Here is an 18,910-nt window from a genome sequence, read left to right as displayed (position 1 = left end):
GAGAGTTCCTGTGGCTCCATATCCTCACCAGCATTTAGTGTTGTCAGTGTTCTAGATTTTAGCCATTCTGATAGGTATCTAATTTTTGTTTTAATCTGTACTTCTCTGATGATATATGATGTAGAACATTCATTTTTTACACTTTTTACATAAAATTTTATTAACTGGTTTATTATCATGTGTTCCTAATGTTTGTCAAGGTCATCTCCTGAGACTAGATAAATGATAAAAGTGAAGCTATACTGAGTATATTGAAGTTGGAAATAAAAGTGTATACAAAAATATGTGCAAAAACAAACGGCACAGAAAAAACGTTTTTTATTTTGTCATCTACCTCAATGACCAAATTTCACCAAAGACCATTTGCTTTCAGCGGGTCCCATTTTCGGCCTATAACTTCCTTGTCTCTCCACGCTCTCACCTCCACACCCTTGTGCCCGTTCCCCTGCTCCATTTCCTCTAGCTCCTGGCCACCCCCAAGAGGCACATTCTTTCCTACACAACTAGGAGCAGTGGGCATCACTTTGGTCACTCTCTCAGGCCTCTGCTCCGTCTGCCCCTCCTGACTCCCAACTCTGCCCACCTCTGGATCAATCTATTTTGACACTTCTTGGAATTCTGGAATTACAATGTTCAATTCAGTTTGTGCTTCATTCTTGTTTGGCAAATCCTCTTACTAACTTTGGATTTGCTTGTTCTTTTCTCAATCTCTACCTCCTCAAGGCCCTTCTCCAGTCTTATCCCCCTCCTTTAGCCACCTCCAAGTTAATGACCTTGTTACCCACTCCATAGAGGAAACAAGCCATCACTCATGCATGGAAGCCAGAAAGCTGGGCACAATCTTGGACTCCTTTCCCTTTCTCAGTGTAATATCCAGTCAGTTGCTTTTTCAAGTTGTCTTAAAGTCTTTAGGAGACAGAGGAATTAAAAATATTTAATCAAGTAATATAAAATTTTTTCTACAGCAAAATAAAAACATACCTTACTAAAAATAAAGCCACATTCTACATTGAATACATTAAAATATTGATATTTTATAAATAAAATCATTTTAAATGGTAAATACATGATAACATTACTCTCATATGCAGTTACTTATATATAGTACAACTGACTTTGAAAATATAAAAACTACATCCTTCTTTTAAAAAACATTTAACTTAATTTTACAAAATTACCAAAAGATAAAAAGTGCTAAATATGCTTCCATTGTTCCCATTTTAAAACAATTATAGCACATCAGATATTTAAAAAAAGATGAATGAGGGCATATGCCCCATCCTATATTGCCTAAGAATGAAAACTTGAGACTTTCTGGGCAGTGGGAAAGGCTGGGAAGCTGAGTTCAGTCCAGTCAAGGCTGTCACCTGCACAGAGCTGTTCCCCATCCTGGTTCTCAGAACCGGGAGATCCCTCCTTCCTGGCCTCCCTTCTATAGAGAAGCCTTCCTAGGCCTCCTGGTTCCAAACTTTCAGGAGAAAAGGTTTCTGAAAGAACCTTGATACTTAAATCCTATGGCAATACTAAAACTATCCTGAAGATTGAGGCATTTTGCATTTGAATTTTATACAAACAGTCACGAATCAATTCCATATGAAGAAGACACTTCATCAGTCACTTGATTTCATATCATTTGTCGAGGTAGAGTAATTTTCTTCTTTCTCTGAAAACTGTCCTTTCTATACAAATGGTGTTTATACTGGAAAGGGTTCTAATGCCTTTTCTGCATTCTTCCAGTTGTGAAAATTCTCTCTGTACCAGTCGACTGATAGGAAAAACCAAAAGACAAAAATAAAATTAAAATATCGAACACCAGTTAGCCAACATTTACTGGGCTTCTGCTAAATAAGAAAAATCCTGCCCCACAGCTACGCAGCTCATTTTACCTAGATTTTTAATTTAAGTAACAATCAGTCTTGCCAAAGGGGTGCCTCACGAAGAAAACAATTTGATTCTGAACTAATCAATGTCATTAATCACGAGATGTCTCAATACCTGAAAACTTAGATTTAAAAATCAGTTATTGTTTTCTTTTTAACTTCAAAAGTCCTTCGATACTGCATCTGCTAGTGTTAAGTATTTAAGACATTCTGATTTTAAGAAGCAGGGAGAGAGATTAAGTTATTTGCCTTGGTTTTAAAGTTACGGAAAGAAATGTACAGTTTGTTCATGTAAATGCAGCAATACTGCCTTACAGGTATGAGGAGATGTTGTGGTCTTCCTTCTGGTAATATGTAAAATTAGTTTATGTGGCTATACTATCGGTAGTTTTTTTGGGTTAAAAAATGATCAATTATCTCTGAATTAGCTTTTAAAAATTCAACACAAGTACTCTGTGTCAAGTTCTAAACGAAGACTTCTCTTCTACATGTGAGTTTATCTTTTCTCATGAATACATTTTTAAACCAAACTTTAACATATATATACAGATTTTATATATACTCATCTTAATGGCTATTTCTGCACATACTAAATTTTGTTGGTTTCAACATAAAAAGACATAAGACACTCAAAGACTGCAACTTGATCGCTCCTCAAATAGAAGATGCCACAGACCTTAAAATGGACTGTTATTTTACATATTGCCAAGAAAGAAAGGAAAGTGCAGTAAGAAGAAAACAACGGCAACATTAAAATTCACACCTTTAAAGAATATGGAAAAAAGTGAGAAGTCTGCACCTGAGAACCAATGAACTAGGTATCTGACAAATGCTGATAAGACACAGGAAGCCTGAGTAGAAGTCAATATGTGAAATACAACATACTGGAGTATGTTGTAGGAGATATGTTACTGTTGCTTCTGGAAATACATGAAATGTAACAGTTTGAAAAGTGAAAATGATTCATCACTATAGTCTACTGAATTTATAGTGTTATAAAAGTAAATTACATTTCCTTTAAATTTTTCTGAATCTCACCCCCTCCCCAGAAAGTATCAATGCATAACATACTTGTTTTCTTTATTCCTTCTTTCCAAGGCACTTTGGGTCTCCATCCTAAGCCATGTATTTTTTCTGACTTCATTGGATATCTCATGTCGTTGGTAGGTCTCAAAAAAGAAAAAAGAAAAAAAAAAGATTTAAAATGACATTGTGGACACATATTTACAAATTTAAATACTAAGAGAGCTAATGTGTGTCCATGAACCTTTGCCATAATTCAAATTTTTTCTTCAAAAATTCTCCCTGATGACACACTTAGAGAAAATTTGCAAAATAAAGTACACGTTGAAAAAAAATCATCTGGAATCCCAGATGCCTAATCCTCTCTATGGCTCATCCTTTTCTGCTTTCAGCCACAATCTAGGTATGAACACAATGCCTCATACCTAAATGTTTGATGAATGAATAAGTAAGTCCACATAAATATATTAGGGCTCTTATGTCCCATACCCTAAGTCAGGTACTTTATATACGTTATAATAAACCTTCAAATACTTCTATTAACAAGACATTATTATCCATATCTCACACTCCAGAAGACCTCAGACTTGGAAAAGGTCAGTAACTTTCTTTAAGTCACACAACTAGTAAGCAATAATGTTACCTTTATTCTTTTGATTCACAATTAGGAAAAAAATATTTTAGTGGAAAAATCAAGAGCAATAATACTAGTTTCTGGTTAAGTCCATATATTTTAGAATTGTGTAAGTATCTAAGATTTCACAACCTTTCCCCCAAGGCTTTAACTTGTTACTCACCTATCATTCACATAATCCACCCAGCTTTCCATTTCGGACTCTGAACTGGTCTCTTTGATCTGTCAAAATGGAGAAGCTTTTGAGTCAAAATTATAAAGTGAGATCAGAGAATAACAAAGTATTCAATAGCTGATTAAAGAGACCAGAAAAACACCCCCTTCGGAGTGCCTCAGTGATGCACTGGGTTAAGCGTCTAACTCCTGTTTCGGCTCAGGTCATGATCTCAGGGTCATGGGACTGAGCCCCATGGAGTTTGCGAGAAGATTCTCTCTTCCTTTCCTTTTACCCCTTCCCCCATCTCTAGCTCTCTAAAATAAATAAATATAAAAATACATAATAAAAAATAAATAATAAATAACAAAAAATAAAATAAATAATAAATAATTTAAAAATCTTTAAATAAAGATTTATTTATTTATTTATTTATTTAAAAGATTTTATTTATTTCTTTGACAGCAATCACAAGGAGGCAGAGAGGTAGGCAGAGAGAGAGGAAGGGAAGCAGGCTCCCCAGTAAGCAGGGAGCCCGATGCGGTGCTCGATCCCAGGACCCTGGGATCAGGACCTGAGCTGAAGGCAGAGGCTTTATCCCACTGAACCACCCAGGCGCCCCAATAAATACATCTTTAAAAAAGAAAAATAGGGCGCCTGGGTGGCTCAGTGGGTTAAAGCCTCTGCCTTCGGCTCAGGTCCTGATCCCAGGGTCCTGGGATCGAGCCCCACATCAGGCTCTCTGCTCAGCAGGGAGCCTGCTTCCTCCTCTCTCTCTCTCTCTCTGCCTACTTGTGATCTCTGTTTGTCAAATAAATAAATAAAATCTTTAAAAAAAAGAAAAAGAAAAAGAAAAAGAACCCCTTCAAAGTGGGGGCGACAGCTAAAATGAAGAACATTTTAGGAACACTTTCCATGCTTGATAACCCATATTCCATGTGAAGCTCACAAAGAATACACATTGCATAAACTAGGGGAGAATATTAATTTTTTTGGCTCTTGGTTATTATTCAGTGTGATGCTGTAATTTATAATAAGTATATATTTGGTCTTTATCCAAGTTCCTAAAACCCTTGGAATTTCCTAAGTGACGTGAGATAAAAGTGTCTTCTGCTATTCACAACAAGCTCCTTTCAAGCACACCAAGTTTATGTTAATGAGTGAATTTTGGAAAGCCCCTACAGGATGGGGGCTGGTGGCCAAGGGAACCAAGCCTGTGCTTAGAGGGCTGGAGCCTGAATTAATAGCCAGTGGTCAATGATTTAACCAGTTATGCCTACTTAAGGAAGTCTCCATGAAAAACCAAAATGATGGGGTTTGGAGAACTTTTGAGCTGCAGAAAACATGGAGGTGCTGGGTCAGTGGTGGCCCAGGACAGTGCATGGTCAGTCCATGCTCCAGCATCTCCTCCGTCTAGCTGTTCCTGAGTTCTATCCTTTGCAATGAGCCAATAATCTAGAAAATAAACTGTTTTACTGACTTCTGTGAGTCACTCCAGCTAAGCACCTCTGCTGATCGTCAGTCCGTGGTCAGAAGCCCAGGTGACAACCAGGTTTTGTGGTTGGCCCGTGAAGCAGGGGAGAGCCCTGGAGGTCTGAGCCTTTAGTCTATGGGATCTGGAACCATCTCCAGGCAGATAATGTCAGAATTGAGTTAAATAATAGGCCACCCAGCTTGTCTCTGAGAATTTCTTGGTGTGGAAAACCCACACGTTTGGAGTACAGAGTATTCACAGAGCCAAGCAAAGGCAAGTATTTCCACACACCAAGTCTCCCTTACTACTGAATCCTGAGACTGAGAACTGATGTTCACTAATACATACATACACTCCTAACTATAATTACTTCCATATCATCAATCCTTAAGATTAGCGCACACCGTTTTGTATTTCTGACATTGAGGTATTTATTACAGTAAGCTTCTACATCCAATCTGTTAGGATTTTTACTTTCCTGAAAAGCTGTTATAAATGAGTGATATAACTTCCAATAATTATATATCTTCATGTATTTTTCATTTTTTTACTCATTCACTTTCTAATTGAGTAAATTATAAACTGCTGATTTTGACTAAATGAGTGATGACTGTCACTGATTTAGGGACCATTTTGAAAACACAACCCTCTTAAAATATATACACACCAGTTGTATTAGTTCTTTGGCAAGCTGGAGCACTGACATTTCAAAATTGGTTCCGATGTTATAAATTTCACCTGGTTTCCCTTTCTTGAGGACAGTGAGAAATGCTTCTACTACATCAGTTGCATAAAGGAAATTTCTTGTTTGAAGCCCTGATCCATGAATGCAGCTGGAAAGATTAAATGAAAGGGAATCATAAAGTGTAAAAAGCTCTCCCAAACCAGGGTAACACAATGCCTGGATACAATTCCAGAGAAGCCAATTTCCATGGGGAGCCTAGAAATCTTTTACCGAAAACACTTATTCTCATGACTTTTCTAAATTTTTAAATGACCACTGAACCTCCTGCAGCACTCAGTAAGGAAGTAACACACATATAAATGATCCCTCAGAAATAACTTATTCATCAATTTTCTACCTTAAGTTCATTTTGAAGAAATATGTATAGCTCAGTGAATTAAATAAATCCTTTGGAAAAGCAAAATTATATAAAGATGTTGGATCTTAATGAGATAATTCCAAGTTCTAGGCTACAATATTTAAGAACTGAAATTATTAAAAAAAAATCCAAGTTATCTAAGTAAATCATAAAGATGAGTAACAGATTATAATTATTTAAAGAACCATCACATTGAGTGTACAAGGAATACATACATCTGTTGAAACATTCAATTCTATGGTCTTCAACTCTTAAGACTTTATGATTTTCAAGACAGGCTGTCACCAAATATTTTCCACATACCAGAAAAACATGGGTACAAAGGTAAATAATAACATACCATTTCCTGTTGTGTTGTAGTAAAGATATAAATTTTGGAATAACCTAAAAGAATATTTAAATATCATTTCAGATATTGGAAATTCACTCATTAATATGAATCTAACTCATCATAAGATTAAAAGATTATGATTATTAAGAAATATGCATATAGATAAATTCTAATTTTTTATCAGTTTCAAGAAAAAAGCTATTGTAATTTTGATAAGTGAAAGAATTCTACGACAGCCTCCTATTTCACAAAAACAAGTCATCTGCTGGACAAATATAAAGACAAAATGATACAAATAGTGTAAAAATTCAGAAAATGTCTTCGTGAACAGTTTGGTCTCATCACAAGTTCACCTTTGATTTCCTGAGGACAGGAATCATAGCCCACTTACTGCTTTGTGTACAGCACCTACCCAACCAGTGCTTGTGAAATTAATAAAAAGTGAATTCCAGTGCCACTGAATTTAAAGAAAGGTTATGTTAAACAGGGTGAGATATATTCTTCACCTTAAAATGCGCCTCTGAAAGGTACTCCCCAAATTAAGCAAAGGAGACATTAAGACCAACAGATCATGACACGGCCCCTTTCTTTGGCCAAAGAGATCAATTGCAACCAGCTGGAAAGTGAAAAATCCCATCTCCCAGTTTTTAGGCACAGAAGGCAATGGTTCGTTCAAATTAGGTTTAATGATACAGAACCAACTGCACAGTTGGTTCAGCCTTTTAAGTACATTTCTTTATTCACAACTCGTACTATTTTCTGGAAGACATTTAGGCCAGCAAGTATAAAGAGGAGCTGGGGAAAACAGTGAGCCGGCTGACGGGAAGACAAATTTCTGTCCCAGCTTCCCGCAGGACTCTCTCACTAGCTCTCAAATTCCTGGACGCAAGCCAGGAAGGAGTCTTCAGCGGCATGGCAGAGGCGAAGGGAATGCTCTGCAGAGCTTCAGAATCGTGAGGAGCACCAGGCATTTTCACATTGTGATCTCACTGGACTCCTCAAAATCCCTTGAGTATTTTCACTATCCCCCAGTTTAAAGACAATGTTCCAAGGGCATAAGGTCACACCAGCCCATGTCAGGTTTAGACCTCAACTCAGGTCTTCAGACTCTACACCTGACGAGATTTGCACATGGCCCACACAGTGCTTATAATTATGTATAATTACAGCAGAAAATATTTCAGACAAATAACTGCAGAGCGATTATCTTAAATAACAAGAAGCTACAATCACTGAAACACAGTGCGGATTCACAAGTAAAATGTACCTTTTCTGGATACTGATGTGGTCCGTAAACATTACTGCTTCGCGTGATGACAGCTGGAAACTTAAAGAGTAGTCACTGTTAATGCAGTAAGAGGTCCAATTGTAATGATTCTCTAAGATTAAGAAGTCCTGAAAAATGGGCACTTGCAGCTAAGTAACTCCACACACATCAAGGACAGAAGTGAAGAGCTTTTTTTTTTTTTTTTCCCTGATATAAGGTTCCTGAAAATATGGGAGAGGATAGGACTCAGAGAAAGGCAGAGGCTCCTAAAAGGAAGAGGAACATTTTCTCTCCTGGGACAAGAGCAGGACGAATATAGATGGGGGCAGGTTGGTCAGGTTTGAGAGCAGAAAATCAAGGGAATTTCCACCAGATGATTTCAGAGACTGCGTCTCACACCTTAGGTTTGGTTCGATGTGAAACTTCACATTGTCTTTCTCTGATGCACCAACGCTTACACATAAAAAGAGCTGGAAAGTGAAAAATCCCATCTCCCATGAAAGGGCAAAGGGTCAACGCTTTGGAACACAAAAGGCAAGAAAATGTCAAGTCCCATTCATGAGGAGCCGAGAGAGGTGAATCAGGCAGAGGGGACCATGTGCAGGTCACGGAATCTGCTCTACTTTGTCTGCTTCCCCCCGGAGGATTCTGGGAATCAGGATACTCCAATAGGGCTTTTCCCTACAGCTGTCATACTTCATGTACCACTGAAGTGGGAAAACATATATAAAAATGATTTCCTTTAAGTGGTGAACTAAACAAGAAGTAGGTCCTCATGATATAGGAAATAAATATTTTAAAATCCTTAATATATAAACTCCTGAATCTATGTCTTCAACTTTAAAAATGGAATGTGGCTAATGCTAACTTGGAGTTTTATCACCTAAGTCAAAAGAAAAATGATTCCAGAGTTTCTGAAATCAGCTCTTACCTTATATCGTTCCCAGTACGACTGTACAAAACACTCAGCAGCTGCTTTAGATGATGCATAAGGATTTGTAGGTTGTTTGGGTGAAGATTCATCAAATTCCTAATTTCAAAAAGATGCATTAAAAATACATATTATGCATAGTTTCTAAGTAGAAAAAATAAGAAAACATATAATAAACTTGAAATGTTAATTACTACATGTTAAAAGACACTACTGAACCCCAACTATATCCCTGGCATTTTTCTAAGCATTTTTTATATAGTAGCATTCACAGCAACCCTATAAGAAAGGCAGAGAGAACAGCAAGTGCAAAGGTCCTGGGGCAGAATTGTGTCCACGGGAACTGCAAGGAGGCTGATGTGAGAGAAGAGAAATGGGAGATGAAGCCAGATAGCTGGAGGGCGGCCAGACCATGCAGAACCTTGAAGGCCAGTGTAACAAGAGGAACAGATTTTGAGCAGAGTAATGTCATGATCTGACTTTTATTTTAAAAATCATTCTGGTTACTGTGTCAGATCTGATGTAGGGTGACAAAGTTACAAGAAGAAAAAAGTTCACCTCACAAAAATTGCAATGAGAACTGAGAATAATAGCTTCTCACAGGTGGGACTGGATACTGAGGAGAAGTGGTCAGGGTCTGCTTTTTCTCATTAGAAGTTGTTTCAAATTGCTTGATTTTTTTTCTCGCCATGTGTGTTTTGGTAAAAATACAAAACAGAATGAGGTCACTTGTTGAAAACAGTGATGATGAAAAATGCAGATGAGAATGGAGAGATCTTTTGCATAAAAAGTACAGTATGTGCAACCGATTGAAAAAGAACAGACGCCAGTTCCTACATTAATTTCATATTCACTCCTTAACATTCCACTGTTTCCTGAGGGGAGGAGGAAGGTGAGCAGGCAGTATGCCGTAGTCGAGTTACCTACGCCTGGCCCGTGGGAAGGACATTTGTCATATATGGACTGGGACAGAAAGGTGGGATGTTCCGCTCTCTTGCAAAATACTGTCAGTCAAATTACATATTAATTTGTACCAAGACTAGGTGGTTGTTGTCATTCAGGCTGACATTCTTTGATCTGAACAGAAGACACAAAGGAATAACATTTTGGAGAGTCCCACAGTGTGTGTAATGAGGGGATGAAAGAAACCCAGAAGGGGTTTTAAGAAGACAGATTTGCATCGTGGTCCACGGTAAGGAGGAGAAACATACCATTTCTGAGCTTACCTTATCGAGACTGCCTCCGTACACTTCATCTGTGCTCACGTAAATGAACTTCTCCACTCTGGCTTCGTGGGCAGCACTCACCAAAACATGAGTGCCATAGACATTAACGTACGTAAACTCAAAGGCACGTACAAATGAAAGATCTAAAAAAAAAAGAGAGAGAGAGAGAGAGAAATCTAGAATAATTCCACCCTAGGGACAAAACAAATACCCAACAGTAGACTCAGGTTTAAGGAAAGTTCTATTCACTTCTCTTCATTCACCACAACTGCAAAAGTTTAAAAAAAAAAAAAAAAACACATTGCTATTTATGATTGCTTTAAGCCTAAATTGTGAAGCATATGTAAATTCTTAGAACCTAGAAAACTATCAGTGCTAAATTTGCAGGAAACACTTTTTTTTTTTATTCTAAAAAGAAAAAAAAAAAAGGATACATCTAAATTTTTTTTTAAAGATTTTATTTATTTATTTGACAGAGAGAAATTACAAGTACACTGAGAGGCAGGCAGAGAGAGAGAGAGAGAAGGAAGCAGGCTCCCTGCTGAGCAGAGAGCCCGATGCGGGACTCGATCCCAGGACCCTGAGATCATGACCTGAGCCGAAGGCAGCGGCTTAACCCACTGAGCCACCCAGGCGCCCCAGGATACATCTAAATTTAAAATGTTCTTAAATTTAAAACTTGAAACTTCCAGTTTCATAGATGGCAAGGCTTTTCAGATCAATCTGTTATTGCTGAAAACACAACAAATGTTCGATAAATTTTTTTTAAATAAATTTACTTGAAGAATAGGTTCTCTATAATCTGGGAATGAGGGGAACTTTACTAAAAATGGCTCACAATCCAAAAGCAAAAGGGGAAAAAAAAAACCCAAAACCTGATCAGTTCAACTGTGTTAAAGCTCTTGCACAGAAAAAACAACCAACCAAAAAATCTATAAACAAAGTAAAAAGACAAATGACAGATGAACCATGACAGACTATGGACTCTGAAAAACAATCTGAGGGTTTTGGAGGGGCGGGGGGTGGAGAGATGGGTGAGCCTGGTGGTGGGTATTAAGGAGGGCACGGACTGCATAGAGCACTGGGTGTGGTGCATGAACAATGAATTCTGGAACACTGAAAAGAAATTAAAAAAAAAATTTTTTTTAAAGACAAATGACAAACTGGGACAAATATGTGAACTTATCAGAAACAAAAGGCTAATATATTCAATCTAAAAAGAAGTCATATAAAATAAAAGGAAACAACCCTTTTGGATAGGAGACATAAACAAATAGTTTAGACAAGAAATGCAAAGGTCCTTAAGCTGAAGATGCTCAGCCTCAATTACAATAAGAAAAATTCAAAATGAAATCTCAGAGATGCCATTTCTTACCTATCAGATAGGCAAAAATTTAAAAATTTGTTGGTGAGGCTATGGGGGAAAAGATACTTTATATATTACAAGTAAGAATGCAAAGTGTTTTCAACCCCTAAGGAAGGAAATTTCTCAATAGCCAGGTGAATTACATGTGCCTTTCCCCCTTCACCCTGGTTATCAGGCTGAATTGTGCTCCCCCCAAATTCATGATGGAACCCTGACCCCAAGTACCTCAGGATGTGCCTATATTTGGAGACAAGGCCTTTAACAGGTAGTTAAATAAAAATAAGGCCATCCAGGTCCCTGTCCACCATGACTGGTATGTTTCAGAAAAGACATTTGACACAAAGAGAAACACTAGTGATGCCCAGGGGGAAAACTGTCAGGACACAGAGAGGGAGTGGCCACTTGCAAGCCAAGGAGAGAAGCTTGAAGAGAACCTGGCCTGCTGGTGCTTGGACTTCCAGCCTCCAGAACACAAGGACACAGGCATGAAGCCATCCACTGTGGTACTATTTAAATAGCAAAATGTAGGAAATGAACACAAATGGGGTACAGCTACATAATGGAGTGTATGAAAATAAAAAGGAACGAGGAATATGTTATATTCTGCTACAGAATAATCCCCTAAATAGACTATGGAGGAGACCAAGGTAAATTATAATTTTAAAATCAAGTAACAAGGCAGTAATATACCACTAACGAGGATTCAACAATATTCTATCTTCTGTTTAGGTGATGGCTATATGAGTATTCACACTATCATTATTCATTTAACTTTACTTCTAAATTCTTCTGAATGTATGGTATATTGCACAATATAAAATGGTAGACAGAAGATATCGCAGATGCACAGAACACTATGGATAATATAATGTTCAACTGCGTATCCCCCACCTGGCTTTAAAAAAACACACACATGCACACACATTAAAAATATAGGTGAAGGCCCATCTCCCCGGAACTTATCACTATATTGCATTTAGTTAAACTCAATGTTTTAAGATTGCATTTACAGTTATATTTCAACCTACATGAATAAAAGTGACTGGAAAAGCACACAGTTTTCCTGGAAGGGCATGGTATGTGGTCCTTCAAAGACATATGAAGTCCCTACTTGCTTGACTTCAATACTGGACTTTGATTTAGGGTAATTAGTCACCGGGAAAAAAATTTGCCCATCATAACTGTAAGATAAAACAATGCTTACCTACATGTGTTTGTGCAGCAAAATGTAGTACTATATCTATTTTTTCTGTTTCAAAAAGCAATTTCACAAAGTGAGAATTACATATGTCACCCTATACAAAAAAGAAAAGAGGAAAAAGTGAAATTTCACTCAGCACTGCCATTGGTAATAGCCATTTTACTACATGAACCAAAACAATGATAAGAAAAAAATTAATCTCCCCCATCACCCTGATTTAATAGAGATTATCTTGAAAATCCAACCAAGGGGCCAAATAAGTATAGTAATGATGTATTTCTCCAGCATCTGAGGATATGAGATTATCAGTTCCAAATATTTATTTGCAAATATGTGTCCAAAACAGTATTTTATTGAGCACCAGTGACAACTAAGAACCAAGCTAGCTTTTTCCCATAACATTTTTGCCAACCTCATGTTAACAGGAGATTTTTATAAACATATTTTTAAAGTTTGAGGTAACCATTATTGCAATACATTTAAAGTAAGTGTAACCATTTACAACCACATTTTTAAAAATGTGTTTCACCACAACTGAGTGAACTAAGTGGATTCGTAAAAGGACTTTCAATGTTATATGTACATTTAACTCTTCTAAAAATATGTATTCTCAACAATTCTTTGGTGACTGAAAGAAACGCTTTCATATAGAAGAGTGTGCTCGGTATATTCTTTATAATTTGTGGTGAAAAGGAGAGTTTATAGATTATCTTTAAAAAAAACCCATAAATCATTAAATAGTTTCATTTGACATTAAAATTTCCCTTTGTAGATTAATGACCTGGCTCTCTGGTTTATACTTTGGACTCTTCTAAGAGTGCCTAGTAAATCAGCCCTCCAGAGCCAATCAATCCACTTTGATTGAAGAACATTAGCCCACGGGCTGTATGATAGGCTCTTTGGCTGTTGCCTGGCCTAAGTAACAGTCCCCTCTACACCAATCTCTTTAAAACCCAGCAAGACCTCATTAAGAAGGCTATTGAGGACCTCAAAATCATAAACCATGTAAGGTCAGTCACCTATCCATAGAGCTGCCAAGGCACCAACTATCACATGCAGCTTTATAGTGGTATTAATCTAAAAGTAGTAGTCTCTGTAGCACATGGTACTTCTGGAAATTAGGTCTTCAATAAGTATGCTTTCCAAGCCCACACTACACAAGCTTGCCAAGTAGAAACAATGTCTGAATGGCTACATAGGCACATCAAAAAATTATATAATTATAAGAAAAGTTTCATACCTGTATAAATTTGTAGTTTTGTTTGTTAGAAATGGTTTCAAGATTCTTCAAGCTTGCACAGTAATCCAGCTTAAAATACGTAAGTGAGGGAGAGGGAGAGAAACAACACAAAAAGTGATAATAGTTTTTCCTATAAAATATCGATTTATTTTAAAGACTGTAGCTATTCTGATCGTGATACGGAAACATGTTTTCTTAAAGTGTTTGCTCTTTGCTTTTAGAAGACGTCTCTGGTATATTAGAAAGTAAAAAAACAAAAATCATGTAATTTTGTTACTTTTTGAAAATACAAAAAATTACTTTTTAGAAACCCTTCCTTTAAAAAATTTTCTGGCCCAGATTTGCCCCCAGCCACGAGAAAAGCTTACCATTTCTTACTGCAAAAGAACTAGTACTTGAAAACAATTACACCTTTGTTATGCATATTATAACTCATTACACTGTTTTCAGAGTTAATTGTTGGTAAATCCCTGTACAAAGGGGGAAAAAATTACTGTCTCTGATAGAAAGGCAGGCAAAAATTGATAAGACCTACAGATAATTCTGTCTATAGATTTTTTACTATTATGTCTTATGAAATTAAGGTAACTGTGTCTCATGTTTCAAGTCAAAAATCCAGTGATTACCAATCATGGCTTTCAGACTCTTCAGGGAGACTTCAACTATTACAGAAAAATCCTCAAAACTAAATTAGTTTTAATTTAAGAAATAAGTATGTAATTTTCCATAAGGTGGCAGTTATAATATCAAATAATAAAATCAAATAATCAAAGTATCCCAATTCCAGAAAAAGATTAATAATCACAAGATTACATTAAATATTGAATTTAGGGTTGAAGATATTCTTCTGGTAAAAGTACTGCACTTAAAAGCTTTACTTTATGGGCTATCATAATGAAAAACTTCTAAGACTAAGATTAAATATAGCATGATCACATGACTATGTAGATCCCTAAGTTGCCAAAATGACCGAATAAAAACTAAAATATCAGTGGGATAAGATTCTAACACTTTAAAAAAATGTATATAAGTATCCGTGCATGAAGCTCATTTTTATAAAACTCACCTTATCTAGATTTATGATCATATAGTTTGGATAGTCTTCTACTAAAGAAACGATCATATGTGATGCGCTTTAAAAAAAAAAAAGTATATTTTGTTAGTAGAAGATGTAACCTTTTCCCTAAATTCTTCACATTTCCTAAATGTTACCTTAACCTGTCGAGTATTAGAAACTATTCAGAGATATCTTTAAGTTTCTGCAAAATAACAGAAATAACATTAAGTACACTGAATACACTCCCTCCTCCACCCCCACCACTTTTCACTAACTTTCTCAACAGGATCAATAATCGGTATTGATATATCAATATCCTTTGGCACTGTGGAGAAAAGAGAATTTACTGATCCTGGGTATAAGGGAAAAAAATTGTTTAACCAAACAATTTGTGTCCACGTGCTTTGAGTGTGGGAGTGAAGCAGGATGATAAGTACAATGGGTGGTGGTCAGTACAGACAGACTGAAACTATAACATACCTTTAAAGAGACCGTGGGTATAACTGTGCAAAACTTCAGTTAGTATGAGCACAGTTGTTATGTTCACAGTAACCCTACTGCAATTACTATCTCCTGGTGCAAGTATTTGGTGGTGTAAACTAGAACATTCAGGGAGGTTCTAGATTAAACCAAGGTTTCCAAGCTAATAATGGCTGAGGCCATCCTGAATTGGGTAACCATATTGGCTCCTGGTTTTCCCAGGACCAGGAGTGGAACCAGAGGCATCTCTCAATGAGATGGTCCACCAGATTTCCTCATAGACACCAAAACATTCGGCTCCCAGGAATAAGAGCAGCCCTTGACCAAATTATGAACTCAGAGTTTGTACTTGACAGCCCTTTCACAGCATTTTCTAGAAACTGCCCTTCTGGGACCAGCATTCTCACACAAGTACCACCCTTTTATGGCCATGCCCCTCTTCTCATTAGATAAACCCTGCCTGCCTGGTACCCTCCTCCAAGTTATTGTCAGATTTAAAGAGGTGACTTAATGTGCCAATGGGGGACGTGATTCCCATGTTCCCATGTTCTCTTCCTCTAGACATTGGGAGTTTACTGTTGGTACCTGTGCATTCATCCATTCAATAACTACCGAAGACCTTTGTAGAACAAGCCAGGCATTCTTACAGATGCTGAGGGAACAGTAGTCTCTGCCCTCATCCAGTTTACATTCTAGAGCAGGGATGCAGGCAAAAAGCCAGTAAACATTAATACACAAAATAACTTCAGGACTTCAGATAGTGGTTAGTGTGTTAGTTGGGAATGGGGCGCTTTTAGATAGGATGGCTAGGTAATGCCTGTCCCAGGAGGTGATGTCTAAGCAACCATCGGAAATGAGTGATGCAAGCGCTCTAACCGAAGGGAAGCAAGTGCAAAGGCCTCGGACAGGAGGAATGAGCCTCATGCGTTCCAGAAACTCCAAAAAGGTTAAGTGCAGCAGGTACAGAAAAACAAAGAGGCAGAATGGCAGATCAGGTTGGAAGATCAGGCCCCTGGGCACTTGAGTCTTCTAGATATGCAAAAGAGTTTGGATTTTATTCTAAATTTGACAGGCTGGGGTAAAACTTCGTGGGTAAAACTGGGGTAAAACTTTGTGCACTTATCTACTTAATAAAAACTGACTTCTGTGTGCAGAACAGACTTTTAGCCAACAAGGGGGGTAGCAGTAGGACCAATCAGAAAGCTACAGTCGCAATCCAGGCAGAAGCCAGTAACGTGGACTAGGATGGGAGGGGGAAGGGGCGAGAAGTGGTCGCGTGGGAAGCAGTGAACGAGGACTCACTGATTGCATGTGGGTGTGGGAGGGCAGGAGGCATCGCTCAACTCGTCCAGCTCAAAGCACCAAGAGAGGGTGTGGAGGTGTTGCCGTCGTTGTTTTATAGCCCGCTGAATAAATGAATGTCCAGCTATAATCCAAAAATCGTTTCTTGGCTCTTACATGCACAAGGCCTGTCTGCGTACGGAGGGGGCGGGCTGGAGGCTGGGGCCATTGGTGAGGAGTTTACCGCCCTGTGGGGGCACTCGGAAGAGTGTCAGGTGCATCCCGGGCCCGATGAGAAGGCAGAGAGCACCACCGCGCTTCAGCTTCGGTGGGGAGGCGCCTGAAAGAAGTCGCGGTTTCAAAGGAACCAAGATTCGCAAGCGGGGAGAGGGGGAAGAAGGTAGGCTGATGCTGTTCGTGCGTTAAGACCCTCCCACATCAGATCCCCCAAGCTGGTTCCAAGTTGCCAAGAGCAAGCAGAGGCGCAGGAAAAGGTTGGGGTTTCTGGGGAGCCACTCCTCGTCCAGCGGCGCCGTTACCTACATGAAACCAGCACCCCCGGTCACCAGGAGCCGCTTCGCAAAGCTGCTGGGAGGACCCAAGGGCTCCGTCCGGCCCGCAGCCGACATCTCCCAGCTCGGCAGTGCCCGGCAGCGGCAAGCGCCAGATCTGTACACCGCAGCGAAGTTCCACCGCGACTTTGCGCGACGCGTCTCGCGGCCCCGACACGTCAGTGGGGAAGGTGGCAGCAGCTTCCGGAGACGGGCCCGCTTATCCCCGCCCCCTTGCGCGCTGGGCGGGGCCCTCGGGTGCGCGGGCAGCGCCACGCTCCTGCGCAGGCGCAACTCTTCTCTTTCCCAAACAGGGCCCGTTAGGTGTATAATTGGGGTGGCTGGGAAGTGGGGTCTGGAATGTTTGGTGTCAAGTGACACCAGAATGGAGCAGGCTTTACCTGGGTACGCAGATGGTCGGAGTTATGAACGATTACCTTCGTTTCATTCTTGTACTGCTGGACAATTTCCACAGATGACTCACCGGTTGAGCGGAGAACTTCAGAAGTCCTCTGCTTGCAAAGTGTGAAAATGGGAGTTCGCAACTGCAAAATGCGTTTTGCTTGGTTGTTCATATCATTACCGACAAATCAGGCTGCTGGCAGTTCTGGTAAAGAGGTTCCCTAGACCCTACCCCTACGGTTCTTGCTCACCCTGCGTGCCCTCCTTGTTTCTCCTTGAATTTTTCAAGCATGCTACTTCCCTTAGGCCTGGATGCCCTCTCCCCAGATGCCTGCCTAGTTTTTACCCTTACCTCTTCAGTTCTCAAGTTGAAGGTCACCCTTGTAGAGAGTCCTTCCTTGAGCACCCCAATTAAAATAGCAAGCTCTACCGCAGTCCTGCTGAACCATTTTATGCTTCTTTCTTTTTTTCTCCATAGCAGTCATCAACATTTATGTTGAAATACTCGTTGGTACTGGCCAGAGAGGGCAGGGTCTTTGTTTTGTTTCCTGCTATAATCCCAAGGCCGGAGGACCAGGCCTGGCACAGAATAAATGATAAGTTAATGTTGAATGGATAAATAAATATCCTGATTGTTTTTTTTTTCTTTTTTCATATAATGTGTTGGCAAAGTATAAAAAGAATGAGAATACCGAGTATATGTGGAAACATCATTTGTTACAACCTTTTGGGGGGACAAAGTAGTAACATATAGGAAAAGGTCAATGCGCATAACTTACGATTCCCAAATTCCATGATGTATAATATAGATAATTGCGGGAAAAGACAAATATGTTCACCAATATATTGTTTATATGTAATAGTGAAAACGTGCACACAATCTAATAATACTGTCTCACTTCTTAAATACAATGGATCTTGAGTGCTACAGGCTCAGACAGGAGAACCTGGGGTGTTCAGCGAACTGACAGTGGCTCGGTAAGAATGGAGATGAAAAGTCAAGTTGGAAATTGGAGAGACTCGAAAGCTATAGTCTGGAGTCTGGCTTGTGTACTACAGGTGATCAAAAACCTTTGAAGGAAGTGATGCAGTCAAATTTTGTTTCCCAAAGCTTTCTGTGGCTCTAGGGTAGAGATGGGCTGTGTGTGGCCAGCTGGCGAAAATTAAGACTGTGCCACAGGACAAGTAAGATGAGACCAGGATGGCCTGGATATCCAGAGTGGCAGCTGCTTCCTACCATCGCCTCCCAGAAAAGGGGCTAATAGACATGTTTCATTGAGATAATTGGATGTACGGGTGTACGCTGTAC

At 39.0% G+C, this 18,910-nt stretch overlaps 1 protein-coding gene across 4 annotated transcripts; it reads right to left on the bottom strand.

Moving 5' to 3' along the window:
• Positions 1 to 284: 284 nt before the first annotated feature.
• TGDS (TDP-glucose 4,6-dehydratase) lies at positions 285 to 17,421 on the bottom strand. 4 transcript variants are annotated; one of them, XM_032314897.1, is made up of 12 exons: positions 17,192 to 17,421; positions 14,897 to 14,963; positions 13,831 to 13,899; positions 12,594 to 12,684; positions 10,024 to 10,166; positions 8,798 to 8,896; positions 7,867 to 7,926; positions 6,609 to 6,652; positions 5,833 to 5,998; positions 3,701 to 3,759; positions 2,952 to 3,049; positions 285 to 1,765 (listed from the first exon to the last, which is right to left on the bottom strand). In XM_032314897.1, the coding sequence occupies exons 1-12, from the start codon at positions 17,275 to 17,277 to the stop codon at positions 1,695 to 1,697; spliced, it is 1,053 nt and encodes a 350-aa protein (XP_032170788.1). In that variant the 5' UTR covers positions 17,278 to 17,421; the 3' UTR covers positions 285 to 1,694. The 4 variants fall into 4 exon arrangements, with proteins under 4 accessions (XP_032170788.1, XP_032170790.1, XP_032170789.1 ...); XM_032314899.1 differs by having other exon boundaries at positions 16,670 to 17,285; XM_032314898.1 differs by having other exon boundaries at positions 14,897 to 16,793; positions 17,192 to 17,278.
• Positions 17,422 to 18,910: the final 1,489 nt, after the last annotated feature.

The sequence above is a fragment of the Mustela erminea genome, chromosome 15 (genome assembly GCF_009829155.1).
Source record: "Mustela erminea isolate mMusErm1 chromosome 15, mMusErm1.Pri, whole genome shotgun sequence".
Classification (NCBI taxonomy): domain Eukaryota; kingdom Metazoa; phylum Chordata; class Mammalia; order Carnivora; family Mustelidae; genus Mustela; species Mustela erminea.
This window is presented reverse-complemented; position numbering and strand designations above follow the sequence as displayed.